General features: G+C 39.8%; 1 protein-coding gene across 8 annotated transcripts in view; it reads right to left on the bottom strand.

Annotated features, from left to right (window-relative positions):
• si:ch211-272n13.3 (ankyrin repeat domain-containing protein 26) overlaps positions 1–13347 on the bottom strand; it is a 95406-nt gene extending 82059 nt beyond the window's left edge. For 6 of the 8 annotated variants that reach the window (XM_060914686.1, XM_060914691.1, XM_060914687.1 and 3 more), the window contains exons 1-2: positions 12873–13347; positions 12102–12399 (exon numbers count right to left, since the gene is read on the bottom strand). In XM_060914686.1, the coding sequence (XP_060770669.1) occupies positions 12102–12301 (200 nt within the window). In that variant the 5' untranslated portion in view covers positions 12302–12399; positions 12873–13347. Of the gene's footprint in view, positions 1–11073; positions 11129–12101; positions 12400–12872 lie in introns of those variants that run through there. The other 2 variants (XM_060914693.1, XM_060914692.1) reach the window with 2 other exon arrangements.
• Positions 13348–13442: the final 95 nt, after the last annotated feature.

Genomic DNA, 13442 nt, shown 5'->3' with positions numbered 1-13442 from the left:
CAACTAAATGTAATGTAATTATAATAATAATGTAATAACAGTATTGTTCAGTTTATATGTATGTTTGCTTACACAGCCTTCATATTTTTGTTGGCAGTTTTTTTTGTCTTGGGTCGCTTGTTTTCAGGGTCCATGTGCCTTATTTTTCTAGCAAATTCTGGCAACACTGCCAAATAAGCCATAAGCATTTTTACACTGACTGGAGCTATGATGTGTGTTCACGCGTGTTCAAGAGGCGTTTTGTAGCAGGGGGTTTTCCTGCGTCTTGTCCAAAGTCTTGCAAGAAGCAAGCAGGTTCAGGAGGTGTGGTGGAGCGCATGCCAGTACAACAGAACACCCGTTTCTCTCCCTCCGCATTTCAACACATTTCTTTGGCAAAATTCAACTGAATGTCGGAATGTTGAGCTTCATTTTACTATGTAGCGGCAAAGGTCTGGAAACACAAATATTTCTCCATACCCTAATTTCCATTTTCCATACTTTTCCAGACCTGGAAAATACTAAAATCAAATTCCATACTTTTCCATACTGCGTAGGAACCCTGTAGTATACAAAGTCCACACAGGTGTCGACATACTTTTGGCCATACAGTGTTTGTATTTTTGTAACATTTATGTAAGGAGTGTCAGGTTTATGAGAGTCTTCAGGATGGGACACTTCAGGACACTTTCCAGTTTTTCTATAAAATGACAAGTTGCAATTTTTTTTGGTCATTAATTTCAAGAGAGAGAAAAATGAAAGGCTGATGAAGGAACAACTGCTTACTCCTGCTAAGCAGTAACAAGAACTAAATAAACAGTCTTGTGGACAATGTAAATGTAACTATAAATGGCTAAAAAGCATGACCAATTGTTCATTAATGGATTAAAAAATTGGAATCGTTGGCAAATTGCTGTGGTACAAGATGAATAATACACACTTCTTTTGGCTGCTCAGGTCACCACAGTGGATCTGTTCTGCATACTTGATTTGGCATAGGTTTTGCACCGGATGCCCTTCTTGACGCAACCCTCTCCAATCTGTCCAGGCTTGGGACTGGCACTAAGTATGCACGTTCTTGTACAAACCCAGTAGCTGTGTATTTTAATCTGCATGTCTTTGAACTGTCAGGGAAACTGGAGCACCCGGAGGAAACCTACACAAACACAGGAAGGACATGCAAACTCTACACAGAAAGGCCCCCGTCGGCAGTGAGGTTTGAACCTGGAACCTTCTTGCTGTGAGGCAACAGTGATGTTCATCCTTCGGGGTCAAAGATAACCATGACTTCAATTTGGTGGGTGGCAGTTGTGGGTCCGGAGGTGACTGATGAGGCCAATCTGGGCTTTGAAGGTACGCCCACATGTTGGGCACATGTGGATAGGTGCTGTTGTGAGGGTGGTGATAGTTCGAGCCTTCTGCGCAGCTGGTTTCTTCTGGGCCTCTGGGATGCATTTCATCTATTGTGGAAGCATAAGCACTAATCACCGTTGTGTTCTTCTTGCCTCCAAGTGGGAGCTGAAGTGTCATCAGGCGATCGTTGATGCCCTCCGAGAGTTTGATAAGTTTCTGGGCGAGGTGGGACTTTACAGTAAATCCAACACCTGCCTCTCACTGTTCAGTGCTGCTACGACCACTCCAAAAGAAGGTATAATCACCACCACGTTCCATGAGCTGGACCTTGTCTGCTAGAAGTGTTTCGCTGAGTGAGGGCAGCTACGTATGTCCACATTGTAATGAGCTAGTTCCCTGGTGACTAGTGCAGTTCTTCTCTCCGACCTGTCTGCTTTGATGTTATCCAGCAGAGTGTACTTGTTCCATGTGCCAATGTTGAGTACCTTCACTATCTTATTTATTTTCTTATGTGTTGTATTTCGACTGCTAAGTGGGATCGCTGCCAGCCACGGTGTGCTGGCCAGGGTGAGGTGAAGCAGGCTATGTTTGGGACACCTCTTCAAGCCCCTTCCCCCATGGAGGTGAGCAGAATGAATCCTAAACAGGGTTGCTCAGACACTCAGGGGGCTGCCAAACTCCACTGCTGCTTTGTTCCAGCAGAGAGCAACCCTATGCCCTGGGCCGCCTGTGTGCAAGTTCGTGACTACAGCTTCCAGTGTTTCTGCACCTGCTGCTCTGCGACTTGCCCATCACCACAGGACTTGAATTTGAAGTCATGACTTGCACATGACTTGGATTAGAGTGAGGGCGAGCTGCGCGGCCATCAGCCTCACTCTCTCATCCCGACCTAACTGGGTCTGGGGCAAGACAGAATCAAGATGGCTGGAGCTAGGTCAGGATGCAGTGGATGGGCAACAGTGTTCTACGTGTTGCACTGTGCCCTGATCATGCTGCACAAACACTTTGCTGGGTCCGCCTTCCTACCCATTGAACCGCCAGGTGATGGTCTGCTCCATGCAATCTGCCGAGTCTAGTCTTTGGTCGTAAGCCTGACTAGGGGGAGTGAAGGGTTGCTAGTGCTTGCTCAAGGAACAACCCCAGGATAGTGGAGGGAAGGAGACACCTTACTACTCCATTGCATGGCGGTCAAGGACAGCACATGCCCACTGCCCTCATACAGATTCTACACTTTATTCTGTAACACACTGGGCACTATATTCCATACAGATTCTACACTGTATTCTGTAACACACTCGACACTATATTCCATACAGATTCTACACTGTATTCCGTAACACACTCGACATTATATTCCATACAGATTTTACACTGTATTCCGTAACACACTCGATGCTATATTCCATACAGATTCTACACTGTATTCCGTAACACACTCGACACTATATTCCATACAGATTCTACACTGTATTCCGTAACACACTCGAAACTATATTCCATACAGATTCTACACTGTATTCCGTAACACACTCGACATTATATTCCATACAGATTCTACACTGTATTCCGTAACACACTCGAAACTACAACCCTGATTCCAAAAAAGTTGGGACAAAGTACAAATTGTAAATAAAAACGGAATGCAATAATTTACAAATCTCAAAAACTGATATTGTATTCACAATAGAACATAGACAACATATCAAATGTCGAAAGTGAGACATTTTTAAATTTCATGCCAAATATTGGCTCATTTGAAATTTCATGACAGCAACACATTTCAAAAAAGTTGGGACAGGGGCAATAAGAGGCTGGAAAAGTTAAAGGTACAAAAAAGGAACAGCTGGAGGACCAAATTGCAACTCATTAGGTCAACTGGCAATAGGTCATTAACATGACTGGGTATAAAAAGAGCATCTTGGAGTGGCAGCGGCTCTCAGAAGTAAAGATGGGAAGAGAATGACCAATCCCCCTAATTCTGCACTGACAAATAGTGGAGCAATATCAGAAAGGAGTTCGACAGTGTAAAATTGCAAAGAGTTTGAACATATCATCATCTACAGTGCATAATATCATCAAAAGATTCAGAGAATCTGGAAGAATCTCTGTGCGTAAGGGTCAAGGCCGGAAAACCATACTGGGTGTAGGGGTGGGCGATATGTATCGTCTGCGATGTCATCGTGAATGTTGTTTCGACGATGTGTAATTTTGCATTATCGAGTTTTTTTAATTAAGCCGCCAAAAATCAATACAGAGCGGAGCAGACCCGGCGCCAGACACGGACTGACGGACAGGCCTTGAATTGCTTTGGGGGGGGCACACATTTTATACGCCAAGCCAGGGCAACACAACTGTTTCTAGCAACCCAGGAGAGCAGCACAGACGTGACGAGTTAAATATTCTAAGAAACCTATAAAGCAACCAAAACAACTTTCCAAAATGTATCAAACATTGCTCAGCATATTAAAAGTTTTTTTTTTTTTTTTGCTCCGCTGGCCTCACAACGCACAAAGCTGATTTCGGGTATCTACCGGAAGATGTCGTGATATGATCCCGTCCAGCAATAAAATGTGATTGGCTGAGACAGCTGCTCATTTACCCAGATACCATCTGAAGAAAAAATGCGATTGGTTGGTTGGTTCATTCCATGTCATTAACCCATTGGTTCCCAAGAAATATTAGTCCACGTTTATAGCAATGATCCAGAAATTATTACTAGTGTACTCACGGATAATAATGAATGAACCGATCAGCCGATTTCGAATAGTTTCAATACATTTTAAATTGAGCACATTTTTTCTTTATTGTTGTTATACTGAAAAACTTTGACTTGTAGTTTACGGGGGGTTTTTTTGAGGGGGGAAAAAAAACAAAGAAGAAGAAGCTGTGACGGGCTCCTATCAGGCCAAGTGCTGTCACTCGCCGGCCACTTTCAGGCATCTTTTTCGGATTAGTGAGACCAGACCCTCTGAACATGAATGGGGAGATATCAATACTGGACTCTGTGAAAACTAACGGTCGCGAAGAGCATATGATTGAAATCGCCATGAAAAGTTGATTATACTTGAGTGTTAGGTTGGTTCTCATGACTCAGAAAAAGCTTTAAAATCCACTTTTCTCGTGGATTATTTTGACACTGCGCAGGCGCAGTACTTCTATAACGGCAGGAGAGGGACAGCGGAGCACGAAGCTGCAAGATGATTGGAAAGCTGTTGGTTCAGATCGACATATGATTGGTTGTTGGCAGCGGAACAGGCAGGATATTTGCAGACCCGTACTGCCGTCAGAGACGGTTGATTAGAATGTTTGCTGCCGTTACGAACTGTCATTTGAATTATTCATTTTTATTAATTTAAAGTTGTTTAAGAAAATAAATATGGCTTTTCCTTAAATACTTGTGTCACTGCAATGATTCTTTTAGTCATTGTAATTATTGTAATCTTTAAGCAAGTGGTTTTTTTTTAAATATCGTCAAAATATCGTTATCGTTAAAATCCTAAAAAATATCGAGATATTATTTTTTGCCCACATCACCCACCCCTAACTGGGTGCCCGTGATCTTCGGGCCCTTAGACGGCACTGCATCACATACAGGCATGCTTCTGTATTGGAAATCACAAAATGGGCTCAGGAATATTTCCAGAGAACATTATCTGTGAACACAATTCACCGTGCCATCCGCTGTTGCCAGCTAAAACTCTACAGTTCAAAGAAGAAGCCGTATCTAACCATGATCCAGAAGTGCAGACGTCTTCTCTGGGCCAAGACTCATTTAAAAATGGACTGTGGCAAAGTGGAAAACTGTTCTGTGGTCAGACGAATCAAAATTTGAAGTTCTTTATGGAAATCAGGGACGCCGTGTCATTCGGACTAAAGAGGAGAAGGACGACCCAAGTTGTTATCAGCGCTCAGTTCAGAAGCCTGCATCTCTGATGGTATGGGGTTGCATTAGTGCGTGTGGCATGGGCAGCTTACACATCTGGAAAGACACCATCAATGCTGAAAGGTATATCCAGGTTCTAGAGCAACATATGCTCCCATCCAGACGACGTCTCTTTCAGGGAAGACCTTGCATTTTCCAACATGACAATGCCAAACCACATACTGCATCAATTACAGCATCATGGCTGCGTAGAAGAAGGGTCCGGGTACTGAACTGGCCAGCCTGTAGTCCAGATCTTTCACCCATAGAAAACATTTGGCGCATCATAAAACAGAAGATACGACAAAAAAGACCTAAGACAGTTGAGCAACTAGAATCCTACATTAGACAAGAATGGGTTAACATTCCTATCCCTAAACTTGAGCAACTTGTCTCCTCAGTCCCCAGACGTTTACAGACTGTTGTAAAGAGAAAAGGGGATGTCTCACAGTGGTAAACATGGCCTTGTCCCAACTTTTTTGAGATGTGTTGTTGTCATGAAATTTAAAAATCACCTAATTTTTCTCTTTAAATGATACATTTTCTCAGTTTAAACATTTGATATGTCATCTATGTTCTATTCTGAATAAAATATGGAATTTTGAAACTTCCACATCACTGCATTCCGTTTTTATTTACAATTTGTACTTTGTCCCAACTTTTTTGGAATCGGGGTTGTATATTCCATACAGATTCTACACTGGATTCCATACACACTGGATGCTATATTCCATACAGATTCTACACTGGATTTTGTACACACTGGACGCTATATTCCATACAAATTCATGGTTTTCCCCAAAGCATTTTAGTGTATTGGGCCAGATACACTTGCTCTGCCTGCCGATACGCTTAGTCGCTTTAGTTAAAATTCGATAAGCTTAGATTTATACCGATACGTTAAATTTCCTACCCACAAGTAACTAGATACATAGGAGAGCAAATAATAGATCCATTTACATATTGATTGATATTTGTATTAAACAAGTGGTCTTTTTTTCCAATGTTTGTGTTGATTCTGTCAAAGTAATATGTCCGCGTGGTATGATGTAAACAAACTGCAATCTGTTGGCAATGTCAAGATCACGTGTTCAAACCAACCAATAAAAATATCGAAAGAAAACGTCAGACATCCCGGAATTTTCAGATTCATTATAAGCGATCTCATTGGCTGCCGATGTTGTCCCCCACCAGACGGACAAAGCCGACTTATTTTAATCACAAAAGTTTGACCTAGTCTATTATCATTATGGCTTTGATCAAAGATTGGTTGACTAAACGTCAACAAACCCATGCGAGTGATGGCACACAAAACCAGACAACTGTCACGACAACGAAAACGCCGTCACTTTTGATCACAGCAACTGGCTCAAAAAGCACTTGCTGGACAATTTGATCCACATCAGCATGGATGACAGCGAGATGGACTATGAGAGGGTTGCCCAACATTGGGCCAAGAAAAGCCAAGGAGAATTAATCTGCTTTAAAGGAGTAGAAAACTTAATTCATTAGTTTGGGTTTGCAGAAAGATTATGTACTTATAAACACTCTCACGAAATGAAGTTGTCCAAATGTGACAAATATAGCATCATTTCAAATAATAATCATAAGCATTTTTGGCAGTATGATGTCACTGGGATCCATTTAACAAAAGAAGGCTCCGGATTATTCTTTTGTTAAAGGGTCACAGTGACAGATTCTACATTGTATTCTGGAACACTCGACACTATATTCCATACAGATTCTACACTATATTCTGTACGCACTGGACGCTATATTCCATACAGATTCTACACTGTATTCTGTACGCACTGGACGCTATATTCCATACAGATTCTACACTGTATTCCGTAACACACTCGACACTATATTCCATACAAATTCTACACTATATTCTGTACACACTGGACGCTATATTCCATACAGATTCTACATTGTATTCCATAACACTCGACACTATATTGCATACAAATTCTACACTGTATTCCGTAATACACTCGACACTATATTCCATACAAATTCTACACTATATTCTGTACACACTCGGCACTATATTCCATACAGATTCTACACTGTATTCCATAAGACTTTCAACACTATATTCCATACAGATTCTACACTGTATTCTGTAACACACTCGACACTATATTCCATACAAATTCTACACTATATTCTGTACACACTGGACGCTATATTCCATACAGATTCTACACTGTATTCCATACACACTGGATGCTATATTCCATACAGATTCTACACTGTATTCCGTACACACTTGACACGATATTCCATAAAGATTCTACACTGTATTCCTTAACACACTCGACACTATATTCCATACAGATTCTACACTGTATTCCGTAACACACTTGACTATATTCCATACAGATTCTACACTGTATTCCATAACACACTCGACACTATATTCCATACAAATTCTACACTGTATTCCATACACACTGGATGCTATATTCCATACAGATTCTACACTGTATTCCATACACACGCGACATGATATTCCATACAGATTCTACACTGTATTCTTTAACACACTCGACACTATATTCCATACAGATTCTACACTGTATTCCGTAACACACTTTGACTATATTCCATACAGATTCTACACTGTATTCTGTAACACACTTGACACTATATTCCATACAAATTCTACACTGTATTCTGTACACCCTGGACGCTATATTCCATACAGATTCTACACTGTATTCCATAAGACATTCAACGCTATATTCCATACAGATTCTACACTGTATTCCGTAACACACTTGACACTCTATTCCATACAAATTCTACACTGTATTCCGTACACACTGGACGCTATATTCCATACAGATTCTACACTGTATTTCATAAGACTTTCAACACTATATTCCATACAGATTCTACACTGTATTCCGTAACACACTCGAAACTATATTCCATACAAATTCTACACTGTATTCCGTACACACTGGACGCTATATTCCATACAGATTCTACACTGTATTCCATAAGACTTTCAACACTATATTCCATACAGATTCTACATTGTATTCCGTAACACTCGCTGCTATATTCCATACAGATTCTACACTGTATTCCGTAACACACTCGACACTATATTCCATACAGATTCTACACTGTATTCCATAAGACATTCAACACTATATTCCATACAGGTTCTACATTGTATTCCATAACACTCGATGCTATATTCCATACAGATTCTACACTGTATTCTGTAACACACTCGACACTATATTCCATACAGATTCTACACTGTATTCCATAACACACTTGAAACTATATTCCATACAGATTCTATACTGTATTCTGTAACACATTTCACAGTATGTTCTATAACACACTCTACACTACACAACACAATCCACACTACACTCTCTCCGGCACATAGGAGCTCAGGATCTTCAATCATGCTCACAACCCCACAGTTGGCTTCACCCTCCAGGAACATCCAGGTGATCCCACTCATCAGGTGTGGGTGGATTTGCTTGACCAGAGTTAACATGTAGTCATGCACCATCCGGACAGGCGACAGTGCTAACCACTACATCACCATGCCACTCAGGACACGTATACTTCAGGACACACTGTTACCGAAAAATAATCAACTTTTGGGTGGTCATACCTGACCTTCCTGGTTCATTAGTTATCTGTCTTTGAATAACTTATGGTAGATGCAAAACCTGAAGCTGGAACAAATAAATCATTAATAAAGTGGCAGCTACAGTTATTGACACCTTAACAATCTTCTGGCCATTGCAAAAGTCTAAAAGATTTTCAATACGTAAATTGTGCATGAATAATTACTCAAACTTCCACTGGAAAAAAAATGAGTTGATTCCCGATTACTTGGCGTATCAGATCACATGACATTGTTCCATAATTATCGACACCTTTGTCCACAGTTATCGACACCATTCCACAATTATAGAGAGCGTGCACGTGACATCACGAGGGCACGTGATATTTGTTTATCTGCCATCTTGGATGGCATGGGTGCGCATAGAACTTAGACGAACCCATTCTAATTATCAAGTGTGTGGGAGTAGATCTTTCGAGAATGGTTTTATCTTGTTCAGCATTTGGTTGTACCAATAGACAGGACCAAAAGGAGGGCCTGTCATTTTATAGATTCCCCGCAGACGAGGAGAGACGCGCAAAATGGGTGTCCGCTGTGCGAAGAGAAAACTGGTACCCCAGTTCTACCAGCCGAATTTGTAGTGAACACTTCACATCAGGTAGGTGTAATCTTCTAAAACATTTATATCTGATATTGAATAATAATTCTGCACAGATAAAGATAGTGGTGATTTGTGATTTTTTTTTTCAGACAAAAACATACATATTTACAACCCTGTCATTATCTGGAACTGAGTTTAGATTTCGAACATTCTTACGATAAAACGTCCTGCATAGTCTCTTTATGATAAACGTTTTAATGCCACTTACCCGTGAGGTTATCAAGTAGACATTCTTCTTCGGAACCTTCCAGAGGTATAGTTGGGATACCCATCCCGCAACAAAATATTTATAAGCTTCCAGGCTCTTGTAAGCTTTGAGGGCTTTGCCAGTGTAACACGATTCACGATTAACAAGAAAATTGTCGTGGTCGGCCAGATCGGGCAAATCGCCGGCACCGCAGCTCCCAATTTCCCTGAACAAGGATTGCGGCAAGTTGTACGGATCTGCAATCCCCAACCTGGAACACTTTTCCACGTAACGCTGCCTCACGTCACCTTCAAGATGCTGAACAAACTTAGACAAGTTATCGCGCGATGTAGATGGGGTATTTTCCAAATTTTCTTGGGGATTACCCCCTGGATCCATTACGCTCGCGCAAGGTAAACAATCCTGAAGCCGTCCAATATGGCGGAGTAAACATGGACAGGTCACGTGACTGCACATCCTCTATTGACATCCATCGGTATATGGGATTAAGTTAACAAAACATAGTTTTTATTTAAAATTTGTTGTACACAGACATATTTAGTACAAAATATCTTTTATATAAATGTATCGATATCAGTGCTTACGTAAATGAGGAAGTAATTCTAATGTTTGTAAACAAATGCACTGATAATGTTTAACCTGTGTTAGAAAATCTTTTTGTTCCACTTTCTACCCACTTTCTAAGTATCACATTTTGTTAATCATTCGTTGTTGTTTGTATTAATTTCTAGTTTTGTAGTTTACCAAAAATTTCAACAGGCAATTGACACTGTAACAAGTGTTTAATTTTTTTTAATTTAAATTTTAAGTTTACATCTAAAAATATAAAATGTCTACTGACATTGTAACGTGTGGTAGATAATTACAACAAGCTGCAAAATAAATAAATAAATAAATAAACTCTGAATGGAATAGAAAAATCTGAATATTTCAAGCATGTAATTTTTTATACACTAGGAATTTAATTCTGGTCTAATTCTATTTATCGGAATAGGATTCTAAATACTCTATAAACATTCCATTCTGCTATGAATCAGAAAAAAATATTATAAATCACAGCACTTTTTTTTTAAGTACTTCATCTACTTCAACAATATTACACAAAGATCAATACATAAAAGTTGTAAATGTCACTTAATTCCACAGGGTGTCGATAATGGTGGACACCGGTGAAAGTGCTCACTATTATCAACTCCTCACGTGAATTCTCAAACGCGAGTTTAGATACAAAATGGTGACTGTCAAATGAAAGAGTAAGAAACAAAGTAGGTTCCGACAAGGATATCATGAAATATTGGTGAATTTGATCAGTAAAAACATGTCCATGATCTTTCCACCATGCTTACCTGCGATGATAACATCTGGGTTTTCCTCAAATTGCTGATCGTGCTAAAAAAAAATTCCATCTCAGGTAACGAGCTGTGTCATCAGACAAGAAGATCAAAGGGCGAGGGGGTCTGCTGATTGATTAATTAACCAATAATAACTGTTGTAACTGAAACTCACCTTTGTAAAATTGTTTTTTGTACAGGTAATCGTATGGGGCTGAGTAAAATTAAGAATTAATTTCAAGAGTGATTTCGAAGTTTTGGCAATTCAAAACTTTGAAATCACGAGTGAAATTAATCCTTAATTTTACAAGGAACCATATGATTACTTGTTTATAATATATCGGGCCAAATTCACACTTCGGAAGCCATTCAAGTTCACAACATTTGTCATTCACGTTTTCTGAACCAATCAGGGCGCAAGACTATCTTGCACGTTTGAATCAGTTTCTAAAGCGTCTTTCATCATGACACGGCAACACGACACGAGGATTTTGAAAGTGGTTTACAAAATTTTATTGGAACTTCTTTACAAAAGCCTGCATTACTTTAAGAGAGTCTGGTTCGTAGTTTTCCCCATTTTCTTTCCTCACTTCTGCATAAAACTGCGATAGCACCTTGTCTAACTCACAGCATTCATATGCCATCAGAGAGTCGTTTATTTGTCTTTAAACACGGAAAGACAAAAATTCTTACTTTTTTTGGTATTTTCATTTTCGTTTGCAGCTTTCAATTGGTTTATCATTTCTTCGTCAAATATAGTGAAATGCGGCATTGCTGAGTCAGCCATTTTGTTGACAAAATTTGCTAATTTTTGTAACCGTAACCAAGCAACGAACAAGCCAATAGCGTTTCAGAAATACGGCCCCGTGTTAAGGAAAAAAGCCCTCTTTGATTGACCAATCAGAATTGAGTAATTTGGCCCTATGTATTATAACCTGGTAAATCTGAAAAGGTGTCGATAATTATGGACTGTCGACAATTGTAGCCACCGCACTAGTATTGTTATTACATTGTTAGTGATGAGTACTATACCTACAACTCACCTGTTCTCTTTGTCAAGCTGGTTTAAATCATTCTTTTTGGCAAGCTGTTTGAGTTTAGCCACATCTCCAGTAAATGCAGCCTTGTGCACTTTGCCCAGGTCTTTCTCCTTCAGGTCATAGCCCACAGAAAGCACACTGGCTGTTTCAGACGCACTTGGAGAGCCTTTTCTTCTTTTGGTGAAATGGAATATTTTCTTCATCTTATCCAGCACTGCAGTCCACAGGAGCAATACTGCATTCTTCTAACAGGTTTACCTCAGGCTCAGGCGCTCGCTCATCGTGTCTCCCTCTTATCTTACTAAAAATAAAGTGTGTAAGAGGATTCACTTTAAGAGTTTTAAAGCCCAAGGACACAAAGCATCAACGAGCAGAGTGCAACTGATGAGGATTTCATTCAAGGTGTCAGTCTAGTGCCAAAGTCCATTGGTTTTAACGAGACATGACGTTAATGGAAATAAAAGCTCTTCTCGTCTAATGTAATATTCGAGATAAATTAACATCACAGAGTATCAGTGGCTAGTTAATCAGCCAAGTCACGTTACATGACAATACAGCAAGCTAATCAACTAGCTAGCTGTACACGTCAACGTTATCATTCAAACAGAAACTAATAACTTACGTCCCTAGGTATTTAGCTAACTATTCATTTTGTTCACTAGTTAAATTTCCTTGTTAAATTAATAGTATTTCTGTTTATCCACGAGCTACTTCTACACTCGTGTAAGCTAACTAATAATAACATTCTTTACCAACCAGGCAGTTCTAACTCACCTTGCTGATCAACAGGCAAACTGGGAGAGTCTTCATTACAAAGTCTCACACATCAGATAAATATACAGATCGAAATGTATTACGTGTTACGTTTAACCAGCTAACCAGGAACACATCACTGGTTCTCCAACCTTAGCTAGCCAGCTAGCTAGCTGATTGCCAAGTGGACGCTGAATCCACGCTAGGCTAGCTCGGTAACCAAGGCAACGCAACAGTATCTGAGCATCTGATTCAAGCTGCTGATTCGCAGTTTAGAAGCGGATAAAATGCAGTCTGAACTCGGTAATAAATAAACGTCAATTTTCACTTATTTCATGATCAATTCCTCCCCCCCAAAAAAAAAAAAAATTTAAATGTGTATCTGAAGAGAACGTCATATTCAACACGTTCACATTTGCGAAAATTATCATTAGAAGCCAGGTGGATATTTTGGTATAAAGTATATCCGCGTTTCGATTGACATTTTCAGTCAGTGTTATCTAACGTAAAAGTCGAATCGCTGTGTACTTTAGTTGCGTGCGTGGATTTTTTTTTTTTTTAAAACACACGGGGGGGAAAAAATATAGCCAG

Source organism: Neoarius graeffei, chromosome 2, assembly GCF_027579695.1.
Source record: "Neoarius graeffei isolate fNeoGra1 chromosome 2, fNeoGra1.pri, whole genome shotgun sequence".
Taxonomy (NCBI): Eukaryota; Metazoa; Chordata; class Actinopteri; order Siluriformes; family Ariidae; genus Neoarius; species Neoarius graeffei.
The sequence above is the reverse complement of the archived record's forward strand: the minus strand, read 5'-3'. Positions and strand labels throughout refer to the sequence as shown.